Consider the following 14,471-nt stretch of genomic DNA (forward strand, 5'->3'; position numbering starts at 1 on the left):
CAGTCAGTTGGAGTGATGCCAGATTCGGATGTTCGAACGGACCTTGAACAAGAAGGTCCCGTCTCAACGGTAGCTTCCATGGTGGAGCCGATGACATATTCACCAGGTCTGCATACCAAGTTCTGCGTGGCCACGCAGGAGCTATCAAGATCACCGAAGCCCTCTCCTGATTGATCCTGGCTACCAGCCTGGGAATGAGAGGAAACGGTGGGAACACATAAGCTAGGTTGAAGGTCCAGGGCGCTACTAGTGCATCTACTAGAGTCGCCTTGGGATCCCTGGATCTGGACCCGTAGCAAGGAACCTTGAAGTTCTAACGAGACGCCATCAGATCCATGTCTGGAAAGCCCCATAATTGAGTTATTTGGGCAAAGATTTCCGGATGGAGTTCCCACTCCCCCGAATGAAATGTCTGACGACTCAGAAAATCCGCTTCCCAATTTTCCACTCCTGGGATGTGGATTGCAGACAAGTGGCAGGAGTGGAGCTCCGCCCATTGAATTACTTTGGTCACTTCTTCCATCGCCAGGGAACTCCTTGTTCCCCCCTGATGGTTGATATATGCAACAGTCGTCATGTTGTCTGATTGAAACCTTATGAATTTGGCCTTTGCTAGTTGAGGCCAAGCCTTGAGAGCATTGAATATCGCTCTCAGTTCCAGAATGTTTATCGGGAGAAGAGATTCTTCCCGAGACCATAGACCCTGAGCTTTCAGGTGTTTCCAGACCGCGCCCCAGCCCACCAGGCTGGCGTCGGTCGTTACAATGACCCACTCTGGTCTTCTGAAGCTCATCCCTTGGGACAGGTTGTCCAGGGTCAGCCACCAACGGAGTGAATCTCTGGTCCTCTGATCTACTTGGATCGTCGGGGACAAATCTGTATAATCCCCATTCCACTGTCTGAGCATGCACAGTTGTAATGGTCTTAGATGAATTCGCGCAAAAGGAACTATGTCCATTGCCGCAACCATCAAACCTATTACTTCCATGCACTGCACTATGGAAGGAAGAAGAACAGAATGAAGTACTTGACAAGAGCTTAGAAGTTTTGATTTTCTGGCTTTTGTCAGAAAAATCTTCATTTCCAAGGAGTCTATTATTGTTCCCAAGAAGTGAACTCTTGTTGACGGGAATAGAGAACTTTTTTCTACGTTCACTTTCCACCCGTGAGATCTGAGAAAGGCTAGGACAATGTCCGTATGAGCCTTTGCTTGAGGTAGAGACGACGCTTGAATCAGAATGTCGTCCAAGTAGGGTACTACTGCAATGCCCCTTGGCCTTAGCACCGCTAGAAGGGACCCTAGTACCTTTGTGAAAATTCTTGGAGCAGTGGCTAGTCCGAATGGAAGTGCCACAAACTGGTAATGCTTGTCCAGAAAGGCGAATCTTAGGAACCGATGATGTTCCTTGTGGATAGGAATATGTAGATACGCATCCTTTAAATCCACCGTGGTCATGAATTGACCTTCCTGGATGGTAGGAAGAATTGTCCGAATGGTTTCCATCTTGAACGATGGGACCTTGAGAAATTTGTTTAGGATCTTGAGATCCAAAATTGGCCTGAATGTTCCCTCTTTTTTGGGAACTATGAACAGATTGGAGTAAAACCCCATCCCTTGTTCTCCTAATGGAACAGGATGAATCACTCCCATTTTTAACAGGTCTTCTACACAATGTAAGAATGCCTGTCTTTTTATTTGGTCTGAAGACAATTGAGACCTGTGGAACCTTCCCCTTGGGGGTAGTTCCTTGAATTCCAGGAGATAACCTTGAGAAACTATTTCTAGCGCCCAAGGATCCTGAACATCTCTTGCCCAAGCCTGAGCGAAGAGAGAGAGTCTGCCCCCCACCAGATCCGGTCCCGGATCGGGGGCCAGCATCTCATGCTGTCTTGGTAGCGGTAGCGGGCTTCTTGGCCTGCTTACCTTTGTTCCAGCCTTGCATCGGTCTCCAGGCTGGCTTGGTTTGAGAAGAATTACCCTCTTGCTTAGAGGATGTAGAATTTGAGGCTGGTCCGTTTCTGCGAAAGGGACGAAAATTTGTTTTATTTTTAGCCTTAAAAGACCTATCCTGAGGAAGGGCGTGGCCCTTTCCCCCAGTGATGTCTGAAATAATCTCTTTCAAGTCAGGGCCAAACAGCGTTTTCCCCTTGAAAGGGATGTTAAGCAATCTGTTCTTGGAGGACACATCCGCTGACCAAGACTTCAGCCAAAGCGCTCTGCGCGCCACAATAGCAAAACCTGAATTTTTCGCCGCTAATCTAGCTAATTGCAAAGTGGCGTCTAAGGTAAAAGAGTTAGCCAACTTAAGTGCTTGAACTCTGTCCATAACCTCCTCATAAGAGGATGCTTGATTGAGCGACTTTTCTAGTTCCTCAAACCAGAAACACGCTGCTGTAGTGACAGGAACAATGCATGAAATTGGTTGTAGAAGGTAACCTTGCTGAACAAACATCTTTTTAAGCAAACCCTCTAATTTTTTATCCATAGGATCTTTAAAAGCACAACTATCTTCTATAGGGATAGTGGTGCGTTTGTTTAGAGTAGAAACCGCCCCCTCGACCTTGGGGACTGTCTGCCATAAGTCCTTCCTGGGGAAATAATTTCTCAAATATAGGGGGAGGGACAAAAGGTATGCCGGGCCTTTCCCATTCTTTATTTACAATGTCCGCCACCCGCTTGGGTATAGGAAAAGCTTCGGGGGGCACCGGGACCTCTAGGAACCTGTCCATCTTACATAATTTCTCTGGAATGACCAAATTGTCACAATCATCCAGAGTAGATAACACCTCCTTAAGCAGAGCGTGGAGATGTTCCAATTTAAATTTAAATGTAATAACGTCAGGTTCAGCTTGTTGAGAAATTTTTCCTGAATCTGAAATTTCTCCCTCAGACAAAACCTCCCTAGCCCCTTCAGACTGGTGTAAGGGCATGTCAGAACCATTACCATCAGCGTCCTCATGCTCTTCAGTATCTAAAACAGAGCAGTCGCGCTTTCGCTGATAAGTGGGCATTTTGGCTAAAATGTTTTTAATAGAATTATCCATTACAGCCGTTAATTGTTGCATAGTAAGGAGGATTGGCGCACTAGATGCACTAGGGGCCTCCTGAGTGGGCAAGACTGGTGTAGACATAGAAGGGGATGATGCAGTACCATGCTTACTCCCCTCACTTAAGGAATCATTTTGGGCAACATTATTATCAGTGGCATCATTGTCCCTACTTTGTTTGTCACATTCATCACATATATTTAAATGGATAGGAACCTTGGCTTCCGAACATACAGAACATCGTCTATCTGATAGTTCAGACATGTTAATAGGCATAAACTTGATAACAAAGCACAAAAAACGTTTTAAAATAAAACCGTTACTGTCTCTTTAAATTTTAAACTGAACACACTTTTTTACTGAATATACGCAAAAGTATGAAGGAAATGTTCAAAATTCACCAAAATTTCACACAGTGTCATAAAGCCTTAAAAGTATTGCACACCAAATTTGAAAGCTTTAACTCTTAAAATAACGGAACCGGAGCCGTTTTTACATTTAACCCCTATACAGTCCCTGGTATCTGCTTTGCTGAGACCCAACCAAGCCCAGAGGGGAATACGATACCAAATGACGCCTTCAATAAGCTTTTTCAGTGGATCTGAGCTCCTCACACATGCATCTGCATGCCTTGCTTCTAAAAAACAACTGCGCATTAGTGGCGCGAAAATGAGGCTCTGCCTATGACTAGAAAAGGCCCCCAGTGAAAAAGGTGTCCAATACAATGCCTGTCCGTTTTTTTAACAAAATTGCCAAGATTAAAATAACTCTCCAAAGTTATAAACCATTAAATATGCTTATATAGTAATCGTTTTGGCCCAGAAAAATGTCTACCAGTCTTTAAAGCCCCTGTGAAGCCCTTTTATTCTTATATTGAAAATTAAGAAAATGGCTTACCGTATCCCATAGGGAAAAAGACAGCTTCCAGCATTACCAAGTCTTGTTAGAAATGTGTCATACCTCAAGCAGCAAAAGTCTGCTCACTGTTTCCCCCAACTGAAGTTAATTCCTCTCAACAGTCCTGTGTGGAAACAGCCATCGATTTTAGTAACGGTTGCTAAAATCATTTTCCTCTTACAAACAGAAATCTTCATCTCTTTTCTGTTTCAGAGTAAATAGTACATACCAGCACTATTTTAAAATAAACTCTTGATTGAAGAATAAAAACTACATTTAAACACCAAAAAACTCTGAGCCATCTCCGTGGAGATGTTGCCTGTGCAACGGCAAAGAGAATGACTGGGGAAGGCGGAGCCTAGGAGGGATCATGTGACCAGCTTTGCTGGGCTCTTTGCCATTTCCTGTTGGGGAAGAGAATATCCCACAAGTAAGGATGACGCCGTGGACCGGACACACCTATGTTGGAGAAAGAAAATTATCAGGTAAGCATACTTTATGTTTTGCTTCTTAAACGGGAAGAGTCCACAGCTGTATTCATTACTTTTGGGAAAACAATACCCAAGCTTGAGTACACTGAATGCAAACAATGGGTGGGTACAAAAGGCGGCCCCTTCGAAAGGCACCACAGCTTCAAATTACCCGACACCCTATAAAAATATAGACAACACGGGAGAAAAACCCGAAGCCCAGCTAACTGCACAATAGTTACACTGCCAGCAAAGCAAAGCTAGAGACCACTTAGTCTCAGAGTCCGTCGAGCACAAACAGCCTCAGAGGAGTCAGCCCCATGGCTCTCGACTCCCATGAAGGTACCCGGCCGAAAGACAAGGACTGCTACCTGCCCCCAAAAGGGAGAACAGATTCCCAGAAGAAATCTAAAGGATCATTCCACACAGCTCAATAAACATAGAACAACCACGGTTGTCTTACGACAGTAGCGCCCAGGGAGATGGGACTCCCTAGAAGTACAAGGTCCTAATAAAAGGAGGAAAGAGATCCATACATAGAGAAACACGCCCCAACAAGGACTCGAGGTACACCCTCATATCCCTGACTCAGCACCATACCATGAGGTACTCCAGACAAAACATGAGTTCCCTGTTGCCTCGTATCAGACCGAAACCTGCAATCTAGACAAGCAGACACAGCAGAATAGGATAACTATTCCAGAGGTTAGTAAAGAGCTCTCCAAGAGAACACCAAACCCTTTGAATAGGAACTCTCAATTACCAGCTTCCAGTTAGGAAAGCTGACTCAGCCATCGTGAAACCCAAACCACCGAAAAGGCGTTTTAAGTCTGCTAGCACACATTCAAAGTGCAAATAGCTGTAGCTGGTTTCAAACTGCTAACCTTCCAAAGACTCACAACAGCCCTCCGAATACTGGGCTCCAAGGAGCGTCCCCTCCAAGCACCAGACGCCTATAGAAAGGAGGAGGACATCAAAAGTCCTCCCACCGAAGGGGAGGACCGACTCTGGTAGAAAACGATCAACACTGCATAGATTAACCGATGCCCGACCTTCCCTCCAGGGTAATGGTCCCAGCCCAACGGCTAGTCAAAGACCGAAGACAAGAGTCCCAGACCTCTGGAAGAAAAAAGGAAGGGTAAACAAGTAACAAAGCCCCCGAGTAGAACTCTGACCGCTACTACAAACGGCATGCTACCATGAGTCAGGATAGACATTGTGCTCAGGTACAAGACCCCCTACACTGCTGCTCTCCGGACCCTAACTTTCATCCATGCTCTCACTGAGAGGCTGACAGAATTACTTAAAACTCCAGTCCCATTGCGAAGAGTACTACCCTCCATAAGAGACTATCTCAAACTTCTGACACTTCTCTGCCAACCTCCTGTGATGAAAGGCAAAGAATAACTGGGGGATGAGGGAAATGGGGGAGGTATTTAAGCCTTTGGCTGAGGTGTCTTTGCCTCCTCCTGGTGGCCAGGTTCTGTATTTCCCAAAAGTAATTAATGCAGTTTTGGACTCTTCCCGTTTAAGAAGAAAACATAACAGTACCTGAAGCCGTTCTTCTGAGACACTGCAGGGCTCACTATGATTTAGTAATACCTGGTGCCGTGTGCATCATGTGACCCACTGTTATTATAATAATAATAATAATAAATAATAATAATAATAAATGTCAGCATACATAGCAAATCCAATGCTGCAGATCAAAGTTTAATTATAAAGCTTTTATCTACAAAATAATGCAGTAAGATTAAAAGACTGCATACAGCATTGTGAGTTAGTTTATATTGCACAATTAGAAAAAGTTAGTTTAGAATATGTCAAGCAGGTATTGTGGTTCCCTTTAATGAGAGGTCATAGCAGATCTGGAAAATTTGCTTTATAACTATAGTCTCTCATCTATCTTTCTCCTCTCTTCAATCTCTCTTTTTACCCCCTCCCTTCTCTCTCAGCCTATATCTTTCTCTTTCTCACTCTTACACTCTTTCTCTTCCCTCTTTCTTTCATGTAATTAACAAGAGTCCATGAGCTAGTGACGTATGGGATATACATTCCTACCAGGAGGGGCAAAGTTTCCCAAACCTTAAAATGCCTATAAATACACCCCTCACCACACCCACAAATCAGTTTTACAAACTTTGCCTCCAAGGGAGGTGGTGAAGTAAGTTTGTGCTAGATTCTACGTTGATATGCGCTCCGCAGCAAGTTGGAGCCCGGTTTTCCTCTCAGCGTGCAGTGAATGTCAGAGGGATGTGAGGAGAGTATTGCCTATTGAATGCAGTGATCTCCTTCTACGGGGTCTATTTCATAAGGTTCTCTGTTATCGGTCGTAGAGATTCATCTCTTACCTCCCTTTTCAGATCGACGATATACTCTTATATTTACCATTTCCTCTACTGATTCTCGTTTCAGTACTGGTTTGGCTTTCTACAAACATGTAGCTGAGTGTCCTGGGGTAAGTAAGTCTTATTTTCTGTGACACTCTAAGCTATGGTTGGGCACTTTATTTATAAAGTTCTAAATATATGTATTCAAACATTTATTTGCCTTGACTCAGAATGTTCAACTTTCCTTATTTCCAGACAGTCAGTTTCATATTTGGGATTATGCTTTAAATTATCATATTTTTTCTTACCTCAAAAATTTGACTTTTTTCCCTGTGGGCTGTTAGGCTCGCGGGGGCTGAAAATGCTTCATTTTATTGCGTCATTTTTGGCGCTGACTTTTTTGGCGCAAAAATTCTTTTCCGTTTCCAGCGTCATACGTGTCGCCGGAAATTGCGTCATTTTTTGACGTTATTTTGCGCCAAAAATTTCGGCGTTCCGGATGTGGCGTCATTTTTGGCGCCAAAAGCATTTAGGCGCCAAATAATGTGGGCGTCTTATTTGGCGCCAAAAAATATGGGCGTCGCTTTTGTCTCCACATTATTTCAGTCTCATTTTTCATTTGCTTCTGGTTGCTAGAAGCTTGATGTTTGGCATTTTTTTCCCATTCCTGAAACTGTCTTATAAGGAATTTGATCTATTTTGCTTTATATGTTGTTTTTTCTCTTACATATTGCAAGATGTCTCACGTTGCATCTGAGCCAGAAGATACTACAGGAAAACCTCTGCCTGCTGGATCTACCAAAGCTAAGTGTATCTGCTGTAAATTTTTGGTAGCTATTCCTCCAGCTGTTGTTTGTAATAATTGTCATGACAAACTTGTTAAAGCAGATAATATTTCCTTTAGTGATGTACCATTGCCTGTTGCAGTTCCCTCAACATCTAAGGTGCAGAATGTTCCTGATAACATAAGAGATTTTGTTTCTGAATCCATAAAGAAGGCTTTGTCTGTTATTTCTCCTTCTAGTAAACGTAAAAAGTCTTTTAAATCTTCTCTCTCTACAGATGAATTTTTAAATGAACACCATCATTCTGATTCTTTGGACTCTTCTGGTTCAGAGGATTCTGTCTCAGAGATTGATGCTGATAAATCTTCATATTTATTTAAGATGGAATTTATTCGCTCTTTACTTAAAGAAGTACTAATTGCTTTAGAAATAGAGGATTCTAGTCCTCTTGATACTAATTCTATACGTTTGGATAAGGTTTTTAAAGCTCCTGCGGTTATTCCAGAAGTCTTTCCTGTTCCTAATGCTATTTCTGCAGTAATTGCTAAGGAATGGGATAAATTGGGTAATTCATTTACTCCTTCTAAACGTTTTAAGCAATTATATCCTGTTCCGACTGACAGGTTAGAATTTTGGGACAAAATCCCTAAAGTTGATGGGGCTATTTCTACCCTTGCTAAACGTACTACCATTCCTACGTCAGATGGTACATCGTTTAAGGATCCTTTAGATAGAAAAATTGAATCTTTTCTAAGAAAAGCTTATCTATGTTCAGGTAATCTTCTTAGACCTGCTATATCATTGGCTGATGTTGCTGCAGCTTCAACTTTTTGGTTGGAAACTCTAGCGCAACAAGTAACAAATCGTGATTCTCATGATATTATTATTCTTCTCCAGCATGCTAATAATTTTATCTGTGATGCCATTTTTGATATTATTAGAGTTGATGTTAGATTTATGTCTCTGGCTATCTTAGCCAGAAGAGCTTTATGGCTTAAGACTTGGAATGCTGATATGGCTTCTAAATCAACTCTACTTTCCATTTCTTTCCAGGGAAACAAATTATTTGGTTCTCAGTTGGATTCTATTATTTCAACTGTTACTGGTGGGAAAGGAACTTTTTTACCACAGGATAAAAAGTCTAAAGGTAAAAACAGGGCTAACAATCGTTTTCGTTCCTTTCGTTTCAACAAAGAACAAAAGCCTGATCCTTCGTCCTCAGGAGCAGTTTCAGTTTGGAAACCATCTCCAGTCTGGAATAAATCCAAGCCTGCTAGAAAGGCAAAGCCTGCTTCTAAGTTCACATGAAGGTACGGCCCTCATTCCAGTTCAGCTGGTAGGGGGCAGGTTACGTTTTTTCAAAGAAATTTGGATCAATTCTGTTCACAATCTTTGGATTCAGAACATTGTTTCAGAAGGGTACAGAATTGGTTTCAAGATGAGACCTCCTGCAAAGAGATTTTTTCTTTCCCATGTCCCAGTAAATCCAGTGAAAGCTCAAGCATTTCTGAATTGTGTTTCAGATCTAGAGTTGGCTGGAGTAATTATGCCAGTTCCAGTTCCGGAACAGGGGATGGGGTTTTATTCAAATCTCTTCATTGTACCAAAGAAGGAGAATTCCTTCAGACCAGTTCTGGATCTAAAATTATTGAATCGTTATGTAAGGATACCAACGTTCAAGATGGTAACTGTAAGGACTATATTGCCTTTTGTTCAGCAAGGGAATTATATGTCCACAATAGATTTACAGGATGCATATCTGCATATTCCGATTCATCCAGATCATTATCAGTTCCTGAGATTCTCTTTTCTAGACAAGCATTACCAATTTGTGGCTCTACCGTTTGGCCTTGCTACAGCTCCAAGAATTTTCACAAAGATTCTCGGTGCCCTTCTGTCTGTAATCAGAGAACAGGGTATTGTGGTATTTCCTTATTTGGACGATATCTTGGTACTTGCTCCGTCTTTACATTTAGCAGAGTCTCATACGAATCGACTTGTGTTGTTTCTTCAAGATCATGGTTGGAGGATCAATTTACCAAAAAGTTCTTTGATTCCTCAAACAAGGGTAACCTTTCTGGGTTTCCAGATAGATTCAGTGTCCATGACTTTGTCTTTAACAGACAAGAGACGTCTAAAATTGATTACAGCCTGTCGAAACCTTCAGTCTCAATCATTCCCTTCGGTAGCCTTATGCATGGAAATTCTAGGTCTTATGACTGCTGCATCGGACGCGATCCCCTTTGCTCGTTTTCACATGCGACCTCTTCAGCTCTGTATGCTGAACCAATGGTGCAGGGATTACACAAAGATATATCAATTAATATCTTTAAAACCGATTGTTCGGCACTCTCTAACGTGGTGGACAGATCACCATCGTTTAATTCAGGGGGCTTCTTTTGTTCTTCCGACCTGGACTGTAATTTCAACAGATGCAAGTCTCACAGGTTGGGGAGCTGTGTGGGGATCTCTGACGGCACAAGGAGTTTGGGAATCTCAGGAGGTGAGATTACCGATCAATATCTTGGAACTCCGTGCAATTTTCAGAGCTCTTCAGTTTTGGCCTCTTCTGAAGAGAGAATCGTTCATTTGTTTTCAGACAGACAATGTCACAACTGTGGCATACATCAATCATCAAGGAGGGACTCACAGTCCTCTGGCTATGAAAGAAGTATCTCGAATTCTGGTTTGGGCGGAATCCAGCTCCTGTCTAATCTCTGCGGTTCATATCCCAGGTGTAGACAATTGGGAAGCGGATTATCTCAGTCGCCAAACGTTGCATCCGGGCGAATGGTCTCTTCACCCAGAGGTATTTCTTCAGATTGTTCAAATGTGGGGGCTCCCAGAAATAGATCTGATGGCCTCTCATCTAAACAAGAAACTTCCCAGGTATCTGTCCAGATCCCGGGATCCTCAGGCGGAGGCAGTGGATGCATTATCACTTCCTTGGAAGTATCATCCTGCCTATATCTTTCCGCCTCTAGTTCTTCTTCCAAGAGTAATCTCCAAGATTCTGAGGGAATGCTTGTTTGTTCTGCTAATAGCTCCGGCATGGCCTCACAGGTTTTGGTATGCGGATCTTGTCCGGATGGCATCTTGCCAACCATGGACTCTTCCGTTAAGACCAGACCTTCTGTCACAAGGTCCTTTTTTCCATCCGGATCTGAAATCCTTAAATTTAAAGGTATGGAGATTGAACGCTTGATTCTTGGTCATAGAGGTTTCTCTGACTCCGTGATTAATACTATGTTACAGGCTCGTAAATCTGTATCTCGAGAGATATATTATAGAGTCTGGAAGACTTATATTTCTTGGTGTCTTTCTCATCATTTTTCTTGGCATTCTTTTAGAATACCGAGAATTTTACAGTTTCTTCAGGATGGTTTAGATAAGGGTTTGTCCGCGAGTTCTTTGAAAGGACAAATCTCCGCTCTTTCTGTTCTTTTTCGCAGAAAGATTGCTATTCTTCCTGATATTCATTGTTTTGTACAAGCTTTGGTTCGTATAAAACCTGTCATTAAGTCAATTTCTCCTCCATGGAGTTTGAATTTGGTTCTGGGAGCTCTTCAAGCTCCTCCGTTTGAACCTATGCATTCATTGGACATTAAATTACTTTCTTGGAAAGTTTTGTTCCTTTTGGCCATCTCTTCTGCTAAAAGAGTTTCTGAATTATCTGCTCTTTCGTGTGAGTCTCCTTTTCTGATTTTTCATCAGGATAAGGCGGTGTTGCGAACTTCTTTTGAATTTTTACCTAAGGTTGTGAATTCCAACAACATTAGTAGAGAAATTGTGGTTCCTTCATTATGTCCTAATCCTAAGAATTCTAAGGAGAAATCATTGCATTCTTTGGATGTTGTTAGAGCTTTGAAATATTATGTTGAAGCTACGCAATCTTTCCGTAAGACTTCTAGTCTATTTGTTATCTTTTCCGGTTCTAGGAAAGGCCAGAAAGCTTCTGCCATTTCTTTGGCATCTTGGTTGAAATCTTTAATTCATCTTGCCTATGTTGAGTCGGGTAAAGTTCCGCCTCAGAGAATTACAGCTCATTCTACTAGGTCAGTATCTACTTCCTGGGCGTTTAGGAATGAAGCTTCGGTTGACCAGATCTGCAAAGCAGCAACTTGGTCCTCTTTGCATACTTTTACTAAATTCTACCATTTTGATGTATTTTCTTCTTCTGAAGCAGTTTTTGGTAGAAAAGTTCTTCAGGCAGCGGTTTCAGTTTGAATCTTCTGCTTATGTTTTTCGTTAAACTTTATTTTGGGTGTGGATTATTTTCAGCAGGAATTGGCTGTCTTTATTTTATCCCTCCCTCTCTAGTGACTCTTGTGTGGAAAGATCCACATCTTGGGTAGTCATTATCCCATACGTCACTAGCTCATGGACTCTTGTTAATTACATGAAAGAAAACATAATTTATGTAAGAACTTACCTGATAAATTCATTTCTTTCATATTAACAAGAGTCCATGAGGCCCACCCTTTTTTGTGGTGGTTATGATTTTTTTGTATAAAGCACAATTATTCCAATTCCTTATTTTATATGCTTCGCACTTTTTTTCTTATCACCCCACTTCTTGGCTATTCGTTAAACTGATTTGTGGGTGTGGTGAGGGGTGTATTTATAGGCATTTTAAGGTTTGGGAAACTTTGCCCCTCCTGGTAGGAATGTATATCCCATACGTCACTAGCTCATGGACTCTTGTTAATATGAAAGAAATGAATTTATCAGGTAAGTTCTTACATAAATTATGTTTTTTCTCTCCACTCTTTCTTAACGCCATCATTTCTCCACTTTTCCTCTCCAATCACTCTCTCTCTGCCCGTTTACCTTCTAAGCAGTAATGGAGTCCCTATAGCCCTAGAGGAATAACATATCCTCGCCCTTTCATGGATATATAATATACCTTTAGATCAGTGCTTTCCAAACTGTGTGTCGGGATACATTAGTGTGTCGGCGGCAGTGTGTAAGTGTGTCCCTGCATCAGCATAATTTTTTTTAATTTAAAATTCTTTTTAATTTTTTTTTATTTCCGCCTGCCTGCTACGCATATCACATGATTGATACCTAGTGAGTCACAGATCATCTTAACCTATTGGCGCAGCTTAATGAGAACTGAAACTATTCCCATTGGCGGCACATTGGCTCCTGACTGCACATGTGGACTCCTCAATCAGCTTGTGACTGCACGTGTAGTCAGTGTGTAGACAGTGTGTTTGCAGCACGAGCAGTAGTCAGTCGGACTTGCAGAGCTCTGAGGGAAGCAGCTTAAACGCTGAGCAGAAGTCAGTGGGGGGGGGGGGGGTTCAGCAAGCTCCCAGTAGTGCATTGCTGCTCCTGCTCTTGATATATGGATAGGAAGTGGAAGCTTAAAACTGCTTGATGATGAAATGCGAGTGTCTTTATCTAATATTCCACTAAATATTCAGAAACGGTGTTCATCCCATCAACCTCATACATCCCATTAAAATAGTAAGTAGCTATTGGTGTTAACCTTTTTTTAATTCTTGCAAATACATACTGTTACTTTTAAATACATTTCGTTATTATATAATTTATGTATGTGTCCGTATATCTTAAAACAAGTTAGTTTAACCTCCTGTTTGCTAGTACAACTTCATTACTGTGTCGCGAAATGATGTAGGTCTACAAAGTGTGTCACCAACATGAAAAGTTTGGAAAGCTCTGCTTTAGATAATATTTGAACACATCCACTTACTAACTTTCACTCGCCATTGTTAAATTTCCACTGGCAATAAGCTAGTGGAAATTTTGAGCTCTGCACATATATTATTTCAAAAAGCCATTGGTATTTTCTTAATGTATATATACACCCTCATATTTTTCAATAAACAACAGATAAAATGAAACATTGTAGAAAAAAAGGTCATTTAAAAAAACACACAGGAATACCGACTTTTATGTCAAACAAAAGAAAAAAAAATGTTTCTATATTCCTGCCTGGTTTTAAGCATTCTCACCTTTGTCAGGTAGTCATGTATATTCAGAGTTGCCAACTTTGTGAGATGTCCATTTAAACCAAGTGCCATTAGGAATCCGGCATACTCATTAGCCAGCTCTGCATTTTTGGGTTTGTTGTAAACAATCCAGGCTGAATCTATCTGAGAAGCTGGGGCTATTTTCAGGCCAGCAGCCACACCATTGTGGAAACTTGCCCAGCAACCCATGTTTGGCGGCACATCAATATTTCCAGAATTAAGATCCACTGTTGTATTTCGTGGTGGAGCTCTGCCTGTTCAGTGAAGCACAAAAAAGGTTGATAAAAGTTAGCCAATCTTTTTTTTTTTTTTTTTAAATAAGAGGGACAAAAAAGTGAACAAGCAAGCAGTGACAACTTACTAGAAATAAATACACATAAAAAAAAAAAGAAAATTTATACTTACCTGATAAATTTCTTTCTTTCCGAGCATGGAGAGTCCATGACGTCATTCCAATTACTAGTGGGATATTCACCTCCTGGCCAGCAGGAGGAGACAAAGAGCACCCCAGCAGAGCTGTTAAGTTTCCCTTACCCATAACCCCCAGTCATTCAGCCAAAGGGAAATGGAAAAAGATGATAACACAAAGGTATAGAGGTGCCTGATGTTTAACAAAAAAAAAAAATCTGTCTTATTAAAGGGTGGGGTCGGGAACTCTTCATGCCCGGAAAGAAATGTATCAGGTAAGCATACATTTTTCTTTTCTTTCCTATGGCATGGAGAGTCCACAACGTCATTCCAATTACTAGTGGGAACAAATACCCAAGCTAGAGGACACAGAATGAACAGGGAGGGAGAAAAAGGCAGGAAGACCTAAATAGAAGGCCCCACCGCTTGAAGAACCTTTCTCCCAAATGACGCCTCAGCCGAGGCAAAAGTATCACATTTGTAGAATTTGGAAAAAGTATGCAATGAGGACCATGTTGCCGCCTTACAAATCTG

The 14,471-nt window shown here is 41.7% G+C and overlaps 1 protein-coding gene across 1 annotated transcript in view; it reads right to left on the reverse strand.

The window, feature by feature from the left end:
* The window catches only part of ANAPC1 (anaphase promoting complex subunit 1), a 592,717-nt gene that overhangs the window by 395,855 nt on the left and 182,391 nt on the right, over positions 1-14,471 (reverse strand). Inside the window, exon 28 of the mRNA XM_053712607.1 lies at positions 13,512-13,783. Coding sequence (XP_053568582.1) covers positions 13,512-13,783 — 272 coding nt within the window. The remainder of the gene's footprint in view (positions 1-13,511; positions 13,784-14,471) is intronic.

Source organism: Bombina bombina, chromosome 4 (genome assembly GCF_027579735.1).
Source record: "Bombina bombina isolate aBomBom1 chromosome 4, aBomBom1.pri, whole genome shotgun sequence".
NCBI classification, from domain to species: Eukaryota; Metazoa; Chordata; class Amphibia; order Anura; family Bombinatoridae; genus Bombina; species Bombina bombina.